This window comes from Balaenoptera musculus, chromosome 9 (genome assembly GCF_009873245.2).
Source record: "Balaenoptera musculus isolate JJ_BM4_2016_0621 chromosome 9, mBalMus1.pri.v3, whole genome shotgun sequence".
Classification (NCBI taxonomy): domain Eukaryota; kingdom Metazoa; phylum Chordata; class Mammalia; order Artiodactyla; family Balaenopteridae; genus Balaenoptera; species Balaenoptera musculus.
The window spans coordinates 37364311-37382448 of NC_045793.1; the positions used below are offsets into that span (position 1 = coordinate 37364311).

Here is an 18138-nt window from a genome sequence, read left to right on the forward strand (position 1 = left end):
TTCCTGAGCATAGGATATGCTCTTTGAATATGGCACTAAACCTACTTTCTGCAGTGAATTCTTCTTACCAGCAATTGGGACAATTATTTTACTTAAATGGAAAATCTTGTTACCATTCTTCTGCTACCTTAACAGCCAGAAAGCTTTTCCCAATATTACTAATCACACTGGAGGAAGATTATAAACCCCTTTTTATACTGTGGTCTATGGCTGGTTGCCATAGCCCTCCAAAGAAAATTCAGTATTGATGTATCTCAGGACATGTTGGCCTTTGCCCTATGTGAATTCATTCAAATTTAGAATAAAATCTAGCTGTTTAGTTTCTAATCTTGAGTTGCTTCTCGAGAAAGTATGAAATCAAAAAACAAATTAAAAATGTGGAGCTCTTCAATTTGCTTGAAAAATGACAACTAGATAGTCTTAAATAAGTTCCTTTTACTTGCTCTTATATTAGTATTTAGTGTTAAAAATTATGCCAACCAGAATAGCCAGTTAAGAAACAGCAGAAAATTCCCACATGTTTCTTAAAAATAGAGACCTTTAAAAAAAATCTCATTAATGACTTTGTAAATTGTACTACCTATAGTTGGTAAGGGTGCAATCAAATAGACACTCACAGTTACTGCTGGAGGTGACATAAACTACTACCACTTTTCAGAAAAGACAATTTGACAATATACATAAAAAACCTTAACATGTTTGATCCTTTGATTCAGGAATTCAACTTCTGGAAATTTAGTCTAGTGAAATGTATAATTAAAGAAATGGACAAGCATTTGTGTACAAGGGTGTTCATCAAAGCATTACTTGGAATACAGAAAAACTGGAAAAAACCTAAATATACAATAGCTGGGAATTGGTTACTAAAACAATAGGCTATTCATATAATAGATTATCACATAGCCATAAGAAATATCTCATTTGAAATAAGTATGTACAAGCAAAGGAAAAAAAAATCACTGTTATCTTTCAATGCTGGGTTTCCAGGTGACTTTTACTTTTTTTCCACCAGCTTTATTGAGATGTAATTGACACATAACATTGTGTAAGTTTAAATTTAAGGCATTCAATTGACTTGAAACTTTTATAAACTGCAAAATGATTACCACCATAGTATTAGCTACCACCTCCATCCCATCACATAGTTACCACTTCTTTTTTTGTGATGCAAACATTTAAGATCTACTCTCTTAGCACTTTTACTTTCTTTACTCCTTTCTGTATTTTCCAGGTGTCCTTCAGTGTAATCTTTACTTTTTAAAAGGACTTTAAAATTTATATGCTAGTAGTCGCATGGAGGGAAAAAAATTTTTTAACTACAATTCAGTACAAATGAAATTTAATGTTCTCTTTACTATGATTATAACTTCCAAATATTTGCACCTCTTTCTGCCTCCGATAAATATTAAAATATGTAAGAGCCAAACGAGGTTATGTCTTTTCAAGCTCCCTTTTTTCCCAAATGAAATCCCCCCAAATAAGACCCCATATTCTCATGAGGCATATCCTCATTTTATTAGGCATGTCCATGTAATTTCTCCTCATAATTACAATTAGTTCTTATGAAGTTTATCTTGTGTTTCATCTGCTTCTTCTCTGTGCGGGTAGGGACATAATCTTCCATCTTAAATTTCACCAGTCTTCTCCCTTCACTTCCTCCCTCTTGCTCCTCCTATGTTCTGGAGAGTGTATGCTACGTTCTTCAGGGTCTTCTTTATTCAGAAGGTGCCATACAAAACGGTTACATAACGCAGGCTTCATTCATATTTATAAAATTACTGATCAGATAGTTATTGCAACAATTTCCAAACAACATCACGTAACCGACAACTGCAGTGCGGTGGGTGGAGTGCGGGGGCTACAACCTAACACAATTCATTAAGGGCTCTCAGCTGGTTGACTCTCTGACACTCCAGCAGTCTCAGTACCACTTTCGAAGCTAATGCGGAGTCCCTCTCTCTCGCTCTCTCTCTCTCTGGAAAGCAGCGTTCCACCTTTCTGGGGCAGAAGTCAGTAACCATATTCCCCATAAGCTTCCCATGAGAAGACAGAAGAGGAGGGAGGTAGAACAGGTTGCCAAACCCACTTAGGCGTTCGCATAGATTAACCTACCAATTAAAAGGCGGGAGGTCACCCAAGCCAACTTTAAAAGCGCTCAGAGTTCTGACGCAAATTAGACCAAGGCAGGCTTTCTCTGACACCCGGGCCACCACAAAAGTTCTTGAGGGCATCTGTTGTGGATTCCCCATCTTTTCTTTCCCCTCTTCCATCTTATATTGTTTTTATTGGCCCGCTCCTCTCCCCAAGTTCTGTGTTTTTCGCTCAGCACTAGCACTAGAGGCATTAACCATTGTTGGCCCGTGAATTAAGCCAGTACTTGGCAGCCAGACCTCTCCTTGCGCCCACCAAAGCATCCACGCCTGGGTCCCTTAAAGTGTAAAATTCTAGTGCTGCCCAGTCACCTCTAAAGCGCTTCTCAGGCCTACGCAGCTAAAGGGAACCTACAACCGACAAGGTGCAGCGGGGGCTCAGGTAGAGGACCCTGGCTGCAACACACCAGAATATAACTCGCAAAGGGGGAAAGAGCTAGAAGACGAAAGAATACTGGGCGGTAGAAAGATGCCCAACCTAAGCAAGCTCAGACGCGCAAGCGCGTGGCTCACGGCGCGTCTCCGTGGCCTCACCACAGCGCCTGCGCACAGGATCCCCGGAGCGGCGGGGAGAGGAGAGGAGCAGTCGGGCCTGGCGCTCCTACCGCCTCAGCAACTCCAGCCTGCAAGCTCCGCCTCCTTCAGCTGCTCGCCTTCCCAAACAAGCGGGTGCGTCCCAGGCGCTCTCCGTCCATTGGCCCTTGGCCTTTTCCGTTTCCGCCCAGCCCTCCAGAGTCGACCAATCAGCTTGTGCGTTTGGGTAAGTGGCCACCTCCTAGGCCGTCGCTCCAGGTCCTCTGCCTCCTCCCGCTGCTGCCTCCGCTGCTGCCTCCTCCTTCCCCACCTCCTCCGTCAGGCGGGTGGCTGCGGGGGCCTGAGGGGCGGCGGCGGCGGCGGCGGCGGCAGCGATATGGAGCCGGGGGCCGGCGGCCGAAGCGCTGCTCGCGGGCACGGGGCCAGGCCCCCGAGCATTCCGCTGCCCAGGGAGCAGGAGCGGAAGCTGGAGCAGGAGAAGCTCTCCGGGGTGGTAAAGAGCGTCCACCGGCGGCTCCGCAAGAAGTACCGGGAAGGTAAACAGCGAGCTGAGCGGGGGGAAGGGGAGGCCTCGTCGCCCCCAGCCCCTTGTCAACCGCTCCCCTCCCCCCAAGGGGCCACCATTACAACCTGAAGGAGCTGCACGTCAGCCCCTGCTAGGGCCGCTCTCCCAGGTCCGGACGCCCCCTTCTCGGTCGAGTACTCGGTTGGCGTCAGGCGTGCTCCTCCCGCCCCCTTTTCTTCGAGGGCCCTTCAGGAGAGTTCCAGGCCTGTGGAGGAGCCGAGTGCCCACCTCCCCCATCCCCTGTCCCCAGTCGGGGTGCTGAGATTGTTGTCACCACACACACAAGCACGTAGATCCTCACACAGGAGGTGGAGGTCGCTCGCTGCGAGAGACATGAAGCTAAAACACGAAGGCAGGTAGAATCCATTCGAGAAAGACGAACTGAAAGAAGCCCGAGTTACCCTTCGCTGCCTCGCGCCTGATCAGCCTGTTTGATTTGCTGCCCCGTCAGACCCCCTTCCTAGTACCTAATTCCTGCGGCTTTAGCCCGGGCCGGAGCTTCCTCGCATTGGCTTCCAGGGCTGCGAAGTCAGCAGGCCTTAGAGCTGACTAGACTTCACCTTGTTAAAAGGGGGAGGGGTTCCATCCTTGCCACCACCACCCCCCATTCTTCAAATGCTGCATCTTAGGGTTTACTTAGGCGGGAGAGGAAGAGATGTGGGGCAGGTTCTCAAAAAATACTGTTTAGATTTGACTAATCCGTAACTACCAAGCCTCCTAAGGATACAGATCCCGGTGAAGCCGACCGTCGCTGGGAACCCTTCTTATGGAAGGTCTTGAGCAAAGGAAGAAGCCATAGTAGCTTTTACTTGGTCCTGAGGAAGGTTTATAGTTGGGATCTACAGTTATCCTTGGTATTTTAAAATATAGGCTCTTTTACAGAGCTATTTTATAAGAAACTAACAGTGAAAATTCCCAGTTTTTTCATGTGCTCAGGAGACATTTCTTCTAAAGATCAAAACGAGGGATAACTTTTTTCTTCTGTCTTTAGCTTAATTGCAAACAAAAGTCGGCAGTCTTATACTTAGTTAAGTTAGGATTAGAAGCAAAATTATGACAGTGAAGGAACAGATAGGTAAGATCATGTTACTTTCGAGTTACAAACACTTTTCAATTACTCTGGAAGATTAAAACTAAGTGTCTTTTGTTGTCTTGAGTGTAGGTGATGTGTTTCATTTTTCAAACTTTAAATTCAGAGTTTTTTCCCTTTGGCAACTCAAGCCTCGATTTTTTAAATAGCTGCTTAAATAGTCGTCCTCAAAGCTAACCTATAGTTATTGTTTAATAGGTAGCAATAGAAAGAGGCTTATCGGGCATACTGAGATGTTGAAATTTGTTTTTTAAAAGAATGCTTTAAACCCCAACCCACAATTTATTCAATAAAATGAGTAGTTACCATAGCAATCGTTGCATCATTCTTGATATTCAGAGAGTGCACTTACATAATGGCATTCAGTGTAGGTTCTTGTGTTGTTTGGAGAAATGAGCAAATAAACGGACACACTTTATCATGCTATTTTGTATAAACTTAAGCAAGTACATCTTTTTAAAGAAAAATGGGTAACATATAATTCAATTTCCATTTTTACCTTTTTATAATTATTATTCATTATTAACTTATTCATAAATGAATAGATTCCACTTAATATACTACTAATGTGTCATCATGTCTTCAAGAGCTGTTTATATTTGCTTAGTTCTCACATGTTGAAACATGTCTTTAAGCCTGAATATTAACCAAGGGAACACTTGTTTATAATGAGAATTAGTATTTGGAAGTTATGAGAGCTAGAATAGATACATGTAGTGCATAAGTGAATGATCTAGTGTGCTTTAGGACAAGTAAAGCCCTGGCAGTCTGTAAACTTATGAATGAGACTGTTCTTTAGGCGTTTTAATGCCCTGAATTCCACCAATGATCTAGACTTCTCTAGGCTTTACTCTAATGATATACAAAGCCCCATCAGTGAACTAGCAAAGTAAAAGATCCTTAAGAGCATGGCCTTTCTACCTTTATTTCTGACCTGTAGGTCAAATCTTAGTTGTGATTTGACAAAAATCCATGAAAAAGCCATCTATGAAAAAGTCTGGTTATGCACATAATAATACCAAAGAAGTAATTTTTAGTGCTTTCCTTTGAGGTCTTAGTATCGTTATAATATCATTTGCAAAGTCATCTCTGGTTATAAAATAATAATATAAATGGTGCTTAGGTTCTAGGTCAGGTTACAAAGGCCTATTTGATCAGTAATATGCCTGCACTGTAACACCAATAACTATGGAAACTTTACTCCTTTTATAACAATATTCCTATCAGAAAATGCAGTGAAAATTCCAGCTTAGAATCTTGGAATGTTAAACTAGAAGGAACTTCAGCATTTATCAGTGATTCCCAAACATGGATAAACAGTAGACTCATATGGGTGCCTTTTAGAAAATTACTCCATTCCACCTCAGATGTACAGTTTCAGAATCCCTATCTGGTGCTTGGAAATTGGTCAGCCAGATTTGGGACTGATAATCTAAACTACTTCCTTCCTTTTTACACATGAGTGAGCTGCATCCTAAAAATAGTAAAATAACTTGCTTGAAGTTTGGATAGTTTATCATTAGCACAGAACATATTTTATGGGAATAATGTGTTTTTCTTTCCAATTCAAAGCCTAATGGTGTCTCCAAATGTTGTTGGAGTGGGAGGGAAAATGGGAAGCAGGAAGTAGCCTTAGAATTTGTGTTGGGTAAGAGGATGTAAACTGACGGGAATGGGGCAATCCCTGGGACAGGTATGGTTCGCTGAGTTAGGGCTATGTGAGGTGTGGGTTTCTTAGGGAGTTATGGCAAAGAAGGAAATAAGTTGGGGTAGAGTAAAGAAGGAGGCAAAACATTCACTGGATAGTAAAGACAGGAGTGAGACCTGGATAATGAGTGTAGGGTTGGATAATATAGTTTTCCCTTTCCTTATCTCTGGTAGTGGAATTGAACATGAAGCAGGAATAAGATTGAAAATAAGATTTTTCTGATGTGGTAAAAAAAGGTTTCTCTCCATCATTCCCAGTCCATTTGTCCAAACTGATGCTTGTTGTGGCAGTGAGCAGGCTTGGGGTAGGGGGTAGTGGATAGGATTGTAAAGACTAGCAGGTAAGTTTAATGCACTCTTTTACCACTTTTCCCCTCTCTGCTCCATTTTACTGCCTGTCCTGTGTCACCACTTAGAGATCCTTTCCCTATTTGTATAAGAGTAAAGTGAGAACTGGAGATAAACGTCAGTGTTCCCGGCAGTGCTGATATCTGAAGTAGTTACCAGAAGGAAATGGTAGGGAAATGTTTAGCAATGGTGATGAGAAGGGGTGTTTCTGGTATCAGCCATTTATAGATAAGGGACAGTCTTTTAGACTGAGTTTATACAAATGGAAATATGCTTGTAGATGTAGGTGTTTTCTGTCTTTGCTATACAGAATTTTCAAAATAATGGCCTTGATATAAGACAAAAATATTTTAAAATATATCATAGGATTGGAAACAGCTTTTAAATAAGAAACAGCTAGTTTTTCTTTCCAAACAGGGAGTTTGGAACAGGGAGTCATTGTTTAATCAAATCTGGCTGATAAGTACATGTCTAATTGAGAACTGAAGTAGAGCCGTGTGTATTTTCAGTTGACTTTGTATGATTTTTTCCATAATCCTAGTCACATAATCTTATTCCTGTAATGATTGTTATTATGCTTGGCATCTCTTTTTAAATTGAAAGTATCCGTGTAAAAACTACAAGAAAATGTAAAGGCTACAGCTGTTAGGAATAAAAGTATGATCCCCATTCCATTTAGTTTTGATTTTTTAACTTATCTTGTGAATGTCTTTACTTCAGCAATTTTCATCAACTTAATTAAGTCTCTGAATTTACTTATTCTATATGCCAAAACAGGTTAAACAAGTTTGTCACATAAACCCGTGTAGGTTATCAATCAGACAAAAATAAAAATGCACGTTAACCTGTTAACAGTGATATTCTCAAAGTCATGGTTTAATGGGAGATCTTTATTATACTTTTCTACATTTAAAAAAGTCAATCTTATTAGTAGCAATGATAATATTATAAAAGTAGTTAGAGTAAGTAAGACAGATTACTGATACTGAAACAGAAAAGGAGAACACAGAGTAGGTTGGTTCTGTAGACTAAGTCTGGAAAACACTGTGTTACAAAGGTTAACAGCTGTGAGCAGCATTTTAAGAGTCAACTACTAAATAGCCTAGTTTAGATGTTTAATTCTTATTTATTATTGAAATTATTCTTCCTTGTTTGAGACAAAGGGTGAGCTAGAATAGCAGTTTAGGATAAGCTGAAAAATACATTTGTGATTGAGTTTTCTTTAGCATACATCTAAAATGAGAATTGTAGGGGGGAAGGAAAAAAACCTTTGAATTAGAAATAATTTTAAACTAAAACCAAAAGGTCTAAAAATGAAAGAATAAATGTATCGTTAGAGTTTTTCCTGAAACAAAGTTTTGAAATTGTTTTTAAAATTAGGATAACAGACTATGTGTTTTTAATTGAAATTTTCTAATTTTTTTTCCTTCGGTGGCTTTCAAAACTGTTTCAAAATACAGACCAACTCCATGACCCCAAGACACTTTTCACAGGTTCTCCTTGTTTTACTTTTTTATCAAGTGAAGTTTTACTCTTTTTTCCTTACGTGGTCTTTTCTGATTCTGATATAGAATCTGAAAGTGCTGTTTTTTGTGGTAGAATCTTTGCTCAATCAACAAAATAGGTGAAAAATGTCCACAGAAATGCTTGTTAACTTTGCCCTAGGAGAGTTTGAACTGCCATTCTAGCAGGGGAAAAAAAATGAAAAGAGTTTAATAATTAGTAACACTAAAAGATAAAAGGAACATTGATAAACAGTCAGCTCAGTGAGTTACACATAGTATATTAACTATTTGATTTTGTTATTTCTAGTCATCTTTGTATCTTTTTAGGAATTTTTTGTATTTCAAAAGATACGGTAAAACTAAAAAGTATTGGTATAGATCCTTTGATTGTTTTGTGGGAAAAAATATAACAACAAATGTAGTGGATATTAGCCTTGATTCCACATCAGTATCATCTCTGGAACTTTGTGGGACACAGGCATCTGTATTATTTAAAAGCTCCATAGATTATACAGTGGACAAAAGGGTTGAGGAACACCTAGCTAAAGTACTATAGATTGGAGTAGGAAGGAATCTAGAAGAAAGTAGATCAGCTAGGAGACTCTTACACTAATCTATTTTTTAAAGGTGAATAATAGCATAAATAACAGTGGTGATCATGAAAATAGAGAAAGATAAGTCAAATAGTCAAACATAAGTCAAAGTCAGAGTGAGCAGTTTTAGTGAAAGTAAAGGGGAAAAGAGTCAATAATGATGCCAAGATTTCTTGCCTGGAAAAATATAAATAGCCATTTCCATCCAGTTTGGAAATGTCTGTGTTGAGGTGGGAGCAGGGAGAAAAGAGTAGACAGGCAGGTTGGCTTGTCATAGGGATAGTGGTAATGATTTAGTTTGGAAGGTATCCCTTGGAAGTGAAGGATTGGAAACTCTCTCTTGAAGTTGCAGCTTTGAGGGCAGATGAATGACCCAGTGGAGTGATGATAATGTATAACTGAGGACAGATCCTTGGAAGATACCAGTAGTGTCCAATTTTACATAAGTACTGCCCATTCTACCATATGCTCCCATGGCACAATTGCCTTGCTTTTATCATAGTTATCACTTACCAGTTCACTTGTCTTTCTCACTGAATTTAGTTACTTGAGTAGGACTCTGCCTTTTATCTTTGTATCCCTAGTACCTAGCACCTTGCCTTGTAGATTTAAGGCACACACACACAAAAGAAAAGCTGATATACATATTTCCTTATAGTTTGAGTCTAATCTTTTTGTATTCGGAACTTTTACATTTTAACTTTGGATACAAATTTTTTGTAATGAATTTATGGTCATATCTTTTTAAGTGAGTATATTAGATTAACCTTTTGAAAATGGTCCAAATTATCATTATTAGTATCATTCCATTTTTTTATTAAAAAAACTGTAAATAGTGGCAAATATAGATAAAAAAAGTTTTTGTTTTCAGAAAATGAGAACTAATAAGGATATTGTGTGTGGTATAATGTGTCTTTGTGTGTGTTGGTATTAAGATGATAATTTTGTGTATGTGTATATATATTATATACTCTAACTTCACACACAAAATTTTGCAACCCCAATATCAATTGCCTAAATTTTGGAGGTGAAATTTGTACTAGTTGTAAAATCCAAACATCTGAGAACCACTGATCTAAACTGTACTAATTTATTGTGCTTTAAGTGTAGATATATTGATGCTCATTGCAAGGGTTATTTTAGAACCCCATGCCTTTAGAGAGACATCTGAGTATCCCCTATTCTCATTTATACAGAAATTGCTCTACTTATATAGAAATTCCTATTCCCATTTATATAAAAATTTAAGTCCCAGAAGTTTCTCCATAAGTCCTTTGCTTACACTAAACAAGAGATCTGTGTGGTGGTACACATTACGGTAAAGTTGTTTCACAGGGGAATAACAGATACTGATGCCATTGATTCTAACTTTTCTTGATTCTTTTCTATCTCTTGTACAGGGTGTGTTCAAAGTTTTACATTTCAATTAACTGTTTTTATCATAAATATGTTTATAATAAGAGAGTGCTCCATGCACAGAAGATGCACCATGGGCCAAACTGTGTTTATAAATGTGAACTTTTATCTATGCAGTGTTTTGTTTTTTAATTAAATTTGACTCTTCAGTTTGCCCCAAGTCTCAATTGCTCTGTGTATTATTTCACCAGACTTTTGAGTTTACAGTCTTGCCATAGACCCATGGCTTTAAGCCATGGCTGCACAGTGGATTCATTTGGGGAGCAGTGAAATAAACGACCAGTTCCCACTTCAGACCAATTAAATGAAACTTCTAGGTGATTCCAGTGTGCAGCCAGAGTTGAAATCACTGCCAGAAATCTGACAAATAATGCAGTTGCAGAGACTAAATAACTGCATTTGACTGACAAAAGACCATTTGTTTGTGGCTAGTAGAGTCAGTGTACTTTGCTTTAGTGCAAAGCTTTGCTCATATCCATGAAAGTTCATAAATTAAAAACTCATAAAGAGAGGCAAGGTGGTATAGCGGTTATGAGCGTGGACTTTGGCCCTTGACTGCCAGGTTTGATGTGTACCCTTGAGAAGGTTACTTAATCTCTCTATACTTCAATTTCCTTATCTGTAAAGTAAAATATCTGCCTCAATGGGCTGGTATTAGAATTAAATGAATTAATATTTGTAAAGTACTTAAAACAGTATCTGGTACATAGGAAGCATTACTTGTGTTAAATACATAATTTTAAAAATAAAAGGTGTATTTGTAGCTACCACCTGGATGCATTAAGGGCATTGAAGATTGAATGGTTTCTGGAATTTCTATCTAGACTGTTCTATAGTGTCTTTCTTCAGTATTAGGATGGTTGTAGTGTTTTTTCTTTTCTTTTCTTTTTTTTCTTGACCCCCTTTGCTTTTTGTATTTCTAACTTTTTATGTGAAAGGTCCAACTTTTTTAGCACATTAGAATACTAGGTTTTTCCCCTTATCAGAGAAATGACTAGTCGCAACACGTTAGGTGTAAGATGCAGATTTGCAGGTGGTTCGTTTGTTTGATTCTCAGGAGCTGCTTCAACACCAAACATCTTGGATGTTTTTGTCCCACCTCTATGTGTGTCACTATATCAGATGCTCAAGAATACTGAGAAAGCTGGTCTGTGTGTGGTTTAACTATGTTCGTGAGACAATCTTGTCCTGATCACTTTGTTTTAATGTCTTGGAATGGCTGCTGAACTTGTTTCCACTTGGTCATGAGTTTCTCTGCTTACTTCATATTAGAGAAAATGACCTTTAAATGTTCTTTGAACTTGAATTTGGTAATCTGGTCATCTATTTGGTAATATACCTAAGTAAAAGTGAAAATTTTCTGAATTTCTAAAAGTTTAAGACTTGTTTGTGATACTCAAGGTAACTCCTTGTTTTTGTTTTCAGAGTATTTGATGACCCTCAAATTTAATGAAATATAGGTTTTATTTTGTAACTTATGCTGTGTTCACAGCACGTTATATTTTAAAATGAAATTTATTGAGGTACAGTTTATATACAATAAACTACACACAGTTAAAGTATATAATTCACTGGGTTTGGCAGATGTATACACCCTATACATCTTTTACCACAATCAAGACACAGAACATTTCTGTTGCCCCCCAAATTTCCTCGTGCTCCTTTGCGTCATTCTCTTACTCTACTCTTGGTCCCACTGATCTCTTGTCCCTGTAGATATGTTTTCATATTTTAGAATTTTATATACATGGAATCATGTGATACCTTCTCCATTGCATTGTATGCCATTTAAGGACCACAATAGTGCAATGTTAATCTTTGGTATCGTGACTCACAAGGCTAAACTGACAAGAATGACATGCTTTTCTTATCTTAAATTGGCCTCAGATTTACACTTGCTAAATGTCTTATCTTCTGTGCTTTATATTCTGTCTTTTTATACTGAGAATTAGAATGGAGTTATTGAAAAAATAATGTTATTTCTAATGTACTTCTAAACATCAAATGGTCCCAGCATGTAAAAATGCATGAACCTTAGCACCTCTTATTCATTTTATTCATTTACAAGTAATTCTTTATCTATGTAATGTGTTACCAATAATTTCTTCTTAATCTTATAGATTTTCCAAAAAGACCCATGTACTATAATCAAAGAATTTAATAAATGTGATTGCATTTCCACTTGCAAGTTTGTTTGTTTTTTTTGACAATACTGTGAAGTGAAAAAAAAAAATGATAAATTAGCTTAAAACAGTGGAGAGTCTTCAGAAAATTGACTTTGAACCTATTGGTTTCCTAAACGTCTTGTAACTAATATTTTGAGAACACTGTTTGAAGTATTCAAATTTTACTGCTTATTCATCACTATTATCTACTGACAGTTATGAACTGTAATTTGAATTTTACTCTAGCAACTATTTAATTTGTAATTTTTGGTGTTTCTTATAATTTTTGAGCACGGTGAAAATTTAAATATTTTCTCCCCCATTAATGGGGCACCATGATTAACTTCTATAGCTTATATAAGTTATAAATCAAAAGTAGTCTTTGCCTTTCAGTTTATACTTTCTAATGGAAAAAATCACACCTGGTTTTAATAGAAAACTCTCTATATAAACAAGTGACAGAGTACTATAAGGATGGCAAATGCATATAGGGGGGAATTGTAAGATGATCAAATGGGAGGCAGGTAAATCCTCTTGAAGAATATGGGAATTCAGTTATGTTTTGAAGGAAAGAAATTTGGTATACCAGATGGCATTAGAGAGGTTAATTCAAAAAGGAAGAATAGTATCCATTCTAAAGAGACAGTTTAGAGATTCCATTGGTTCACCTGAGTTTGGACCTGTAATACCGCTGTTCTTGAGCAACAATAAATAACTCCTTAACTTATTATACTTGGTTCTTACAAAGACAGCTGCAGTCAAAGTAATAATATCTTCACTAATCACAAAATTCTTAAAAATGGAACTCTTTTTTTTTTTTTAACAGCTCTATGACGTATTTATTTTATAACTGGAAGTTTGTACCCTTTGACCCTCTTCACCTATTTTGCCCACTCCCCTACTCTCTGCCTTTGGCAACTACCAGTCTGTTCTCTGTATCTATGAGCTTGCTGTTTGGTTTTCCTTTTTGCCTTCTTAGATTTCATAGAACTTTGTCTTTTTAATCAACTAATGAATGTTCTATTTTTTCCTAGTTATTGTCTTTTCATAGGAAGTAACTTATATTTATTCTTCAGTTGTTGCATATGTTTGTGAAGGTGAGTTTAGTCAATAATTATGGTATTATCCTGACAGTAGGACCATGCGTCAGAATAATTTGGTTCATCCGATTTCCATACTGAATTTCGTTTGGCAACTTTAAGTTGACATCACTTGTGTTTTGAATTATTAATTAATTTTTAAATTAGTGTTTTTAAAAATTTAAATGTAAAGAGAATATAATGAATAGAAGTCATGTTAATGTGACCTTCATTCTAGAATTTTATGAGACCATCAGGTGACTTTATCTTTAAGACCTGGAAGAGCTTTTTTTTTTTTTTTTTTTTTTTTTTTTATATGGTTTTTATTCTTCAATTTGTTAATATGGTGTATCACATTGATTGATTTGCGTATATTGAAGAATCCTTGCATCCCTGGGATAAATCCCACTTGATCGTGGTGTATGATCCTTTTAATGTGTTGTTGGATTCTGTTTGCTAGTATTTTGTTGAGGATTTTTGCATCTATATTCATCAGTGATATTGGTCTGTAATTTTCTTTTTTTGTAGTGTCTTTGTCTGGTTTTGGTATCAGGGTGATGGTGGCCTCATAGAATGAGTTTGGGAGTGTTCCTTCCTCTGCAATTTTTTGGAAGAGTTTGAGAAGGATAGGTGTTAGCTCTTCTCTAAATGTTTCATAGAATTCACCTGTGAAGCCATCTGGTCCTGGACTTTTGTTTGTTGGAAGATTTTTAATCACAGTTTCAATTTCATTGCTTGTGATTGGCCTGTTCATATTTTCTGTTTCTTCCTGGTTCAGTCTTGGAAGGTTATACCTTTCTAAGAATTTGTCCATTTCTTCCAGGTTGTCCATTTTATTGGCATACAGTTGCTTGTAGTAGTCTCTTAGGATGCTTTGTATTTCTGCAGTGTCTGTTGTAACTTCTCCTTTTTCATTTCTAATTTTATTGATTTGAGTCCTCTCCCTCTTTTTCTTGATGAGTCTGGCTAATGGCTTATCAATTTTGTTTATCTTCTCAGTGAACCAACTTTTAGTTGTATTGATCTTTGCTATTGTTTTCTTTGTTTCTATTTCATTTATTTCTGCTCTGATCTTTATGATTTCTTTCCTTCTGCTAACTTTGGGTTTTGTTTGTTCTTCTTTCTCTAGTTTCTTTAGGTGTAAGGTTAGATTTTTTATTTGAGATTTTTCTTGTTTCTTGAGGTAGGCTTGTATAGCTATAAACTTCCCTCTTAGAACTGCTTTTGCTGCATCCCATAGGTTTTGGGTCGTCGTGTTTTCATTGTCATTTGTCTCTAGGTATTTTTTTATTTCCTCTTTGATTTCTTCAGTGATCTCTTGGTTATTTAGTAACGTATTGTTTAGCCTCCATGTGTTTGTCTTTTTTACGTTTTTTTCCCTGTAATTCATTTCTAATCTCATAGCGTTGTGGTCAGAAAAGATGCTTGATATGATTTCAATTTTCTTAAATTTACTGAGGCTTGATTTGTGACCCAAGATGTGATCTATCCTGGAGAATGTTCCGTGAGCACTTGAGAAGAACGTGTAATCTGCTGTGTTTGGATGGAATGTCCTATATATATCAATTAAATCTATCTGGTCTATTGTGTCATTTAAAGCTTCTGTTTCCTTATTTATTTTCAGTTTGGATGATCTGTCCATTGGTGTAAGTGAGGTGTTAAAGTCCCCCACTATGATTGTGTTACTGTCAATTTCCTCTTTTATAGCTGTTAGCAGTTGCCTTATGTATTGAGGTGCTCCTATGTTGGGTGCATATATATTTATAATTGTTATATCTTCTTCTTGGATTGATCCCTTGATCATTATGTAGTGTCCTTCCTTGTCTCTTTAAGTTAACATTCTTTATTTTAAAGTCTATTTTATCTGATATGAGTATAGCTACTCCAGCTTTCTTTTGATTTCCATTTGCATGGAATATCTTTTTCCATCCCCTCACTTTCAGTCTGTATGTGTCCCTAGGTCTAAAGTGGGTCTCTTGTAGACAGCATATATATGGGTCTTGTTTTTGTATCCATTCAGCCAGTCTATGTCTTTTGGTTGGGGCATTTAATCCATTCACGTTTAAGGTAATTATCGATATGTATGTTCCTATGACCATTTTCTTAATTGTTTTGGGTTTGTTTTTGTAGGTCCTTTTCTTCTCTTGTGTTTCCCACTTAGAGAAGTTCCTTTAGCGTTTGTTGTAGAGCTGGTTTGGTGGTGCTGAATTCTCTTAGCTTTTGCTTGTCTGTAAAGCTTTTGATTTCTCCATCAAATCTAAATGAGATCCTTGCCGGGTAGAGTAATCTTGGTTGTAGGTTCTTCCCTTTCATCACTTTAAGTATATCATGCCACTCCCTTCTGGCTTGCAGAGTTTCTGCTGAGAAATCAGCTGTTAACCTTATGGGAGTTCCCTTGTATGTTATTTGTCATTTTTCCCTTGCTGCATTCAATAATTTTTCTTTGTCTTTAATTTTTGCCACTTTGATTACTATGTGTCTCGGCGTGTTTCTCCTTGGGTTTATCCTGTATGGGACTCTCTGCGCTTCCTGGACTTGGGTGGCTATTTCCTTTCCCATGTTAGGGAAGTTTTCGACTATAATCTCTTGAAATATTTTCTCTGGTCCTTTCTCTCTCTCTTCTCCTTCTGGGACCTCTATAATGCGAATATTGTTGCGTTTAATGTTGTCCCAGAGGTCTCTTAGGCTGTCTTCATTTCTTTTCATTCTTTTTCCTTTATTCTGTTCCGCAGCAGTGAATTCCACCATTCTGTCTTCCAGGTCACTTATCCGTTCTTCTGCCTCAGTTATTCTGCTATTGATTCCTTCTAGTGTAGTTTTCATTTCAGTTATTGTATTGGTCATCTCTGTTTGTTTGTTCTTTAATTCTTCTAGGTCTTTGTTAATCATTTCTTGCATCTTCTCAATCTTTGCCTCCATTCTTATTCCGAGGTCCTGGATCATCTTCACTATCATTATTCTGAATTCTTTTTCTGGAAGGTTGCCTATCTCCACTTCATTTAGTTGTTTTTTTGGGGTTTTTTCTTGTTCCTTCATCTGGTACATAGCCCTCTGCCTTTTCATCTTGTCTATCTTTCTGTAACTGTGGTTTTTGGTCCACAGGCTGCAGGATTGTAGTTTTTCTTGCTTCTGCTGTCTGCCCTCTGGTGGTTGAGGCTATCTAAGAGGCTTGATGGGAGGCTCTGGTCTGGAAGAGCTTTAAGTTGATCTTAAAATGATGTATTTGAACAAATGAATACTGATTTCTTCTCTAGATTTATTATTTTAGTCTGACTATAAAATGTTTATTAACTATTAATTTCAAGTTAGGCTGCAGGACATATATATATTTAATTGTGCTTTCTAAATATAATTTTTTAATTACCCAGATTTCTCTGTGTTAAGGCAAAGTCAAATGTATGCATTAATTAGAGGTTTTCCTCTCCTTCTCTCCATTCCCTTCTCTTCTCCTCCCCCCTCCCCCCTTTTCTCTCTCTCTCTCTCTCTTTAACTAAGATACATTCGTATTTTTATAGGATGCCTGTAAGAAATAAGAAAATAGATTATTAATCACAATGATTTTGAGTCATCACAAATACCAATATATAGAAATCATTATAAAGCTAATTATTAATTCATTGAGACCTCCGATTGATTGAACTTTAATACTTAAGCATTTCTTGTTCTGTTGAGTAGATTTTTGATGCAGACCTCAGGAAGTTCTTAGTTCTTGATTTACCTTTCAATAATGAAAAAGTATTCCCTTTTAAATAAGACAATCTTTTAAATATTGGGTGACCTAATAACTAAAATATAACAACAACCAAAAAGTCCTCAGAATTGAGTTTTAACATTTTTTTTTGCATATGCAGTTTGACCAAGTTAGCGGCAGAGTTTTGAATTTGTATACTGGGCACTGGTGAACTTTAACTTTTTTTGACTTTTAGAACCCAAATCATAAATTATTTTGAAAATACAGTGATTAAAAGGTAAATAGCATTATTTTGAATACTGTAAAAACAAATAATGGGCTGTTATGAAAAAAACCTGAATTTTCCCATTCTGTTTTTAATAAATTTATTTATTTTTAAAATAACCTTTCAAGGGTATTCTGGAAAGTGGAATTTCTGAAGGCTAACTATATTTTTTGTTCAACTTTGTAACCACCAGACATGTAACATAGTATATACCTAGTAGTTGGGGTTTGATACTTTTTGTTGAATAAATACATGATTTAAAAGTTCTGGGTCCAGAGTGGCTTACATGGACCATAGTGAATATGTCAGGTTCATATCTCTATCAGAGCAGATACCACATTTTAATACATCTTCTCACCTTCCTTTGATGCCAGTGCTTGCTCGTTAACTTTATTATTCTCTATAGTGTTTGACCTAGAGTATTTTTTCAGCAAATCTGTTGAAGGAATGAAAAGTATGTACAATTGCATTTAGTTTCAATTATATATTAAGTGTACTGACTTTATTAATCACATTAATCTCAGTATCAGCATATTTAGAGGGTCTGGAGACTCTTAAATGTTAGTGAAAACATTAAATTGAAGTTTGCAATCAGTTTGATAGGCTTACAGACAAAATGTGAATCCTTCCTCAAAACTTTAGTAGAGCAGATAGTAAGCCTTAAAACTACATAAAAAATTGAAGTATTTAAAGAGAATTTAGTTAAATTTAGTTTAGAATTTAGCTTAATTCTAAATTTAGTTTAGAATTTAGTTAAATAGTTAAAATAGTTAAAGAGAATTTTGAGTGTGAGAAACTAGAGGTCATCTAAAAAGCTGAAGGGCAGTAGGTTTCCATATATATATAAACTCATCTTTGTATCTCATAACTAGTAGAATAATTCTAGAGTAAATTGAGTTTCACAGTATACATGTCATAGTAAGGACTCTGAGAATTTATAGTAGATGCCTTTGGCGGCTCACATAGCATACCATTGGTCCTGGGGTATGGTGGACAAACACTGTGAGCCCAGAGGCACTCGGCCCTGACA

The 18138-nt window shown here is 36.8% G+C and overlaps 1 protein-coding gene across 1 annotated transcript in view; it reads left to right on the top strand.

Annotated features, from left to right (window-relative positions):
• Nucleotides 1-2554: 2554 nt before the first annotated feature.
• BMT2 (base methyltransferase of 25S rRNA 2 homolog) overlaps nucleotides 2555-18138 on the top strand; it is an 89444-nt gene continuing 73860 nt past the window's right edge. The window contains exon 1 of the mRNA XM_036863689.1: nucleotides 2555-3220. Coding sequence (XP_036719584.1) covers nucleotides 2620-3220 — 601 coding nt within the window. The 5' untranslated portion in view covers nucleotides 2555-2619. The remainder of the gene's footprint in view (nucleotides 3221-18138) is intronic.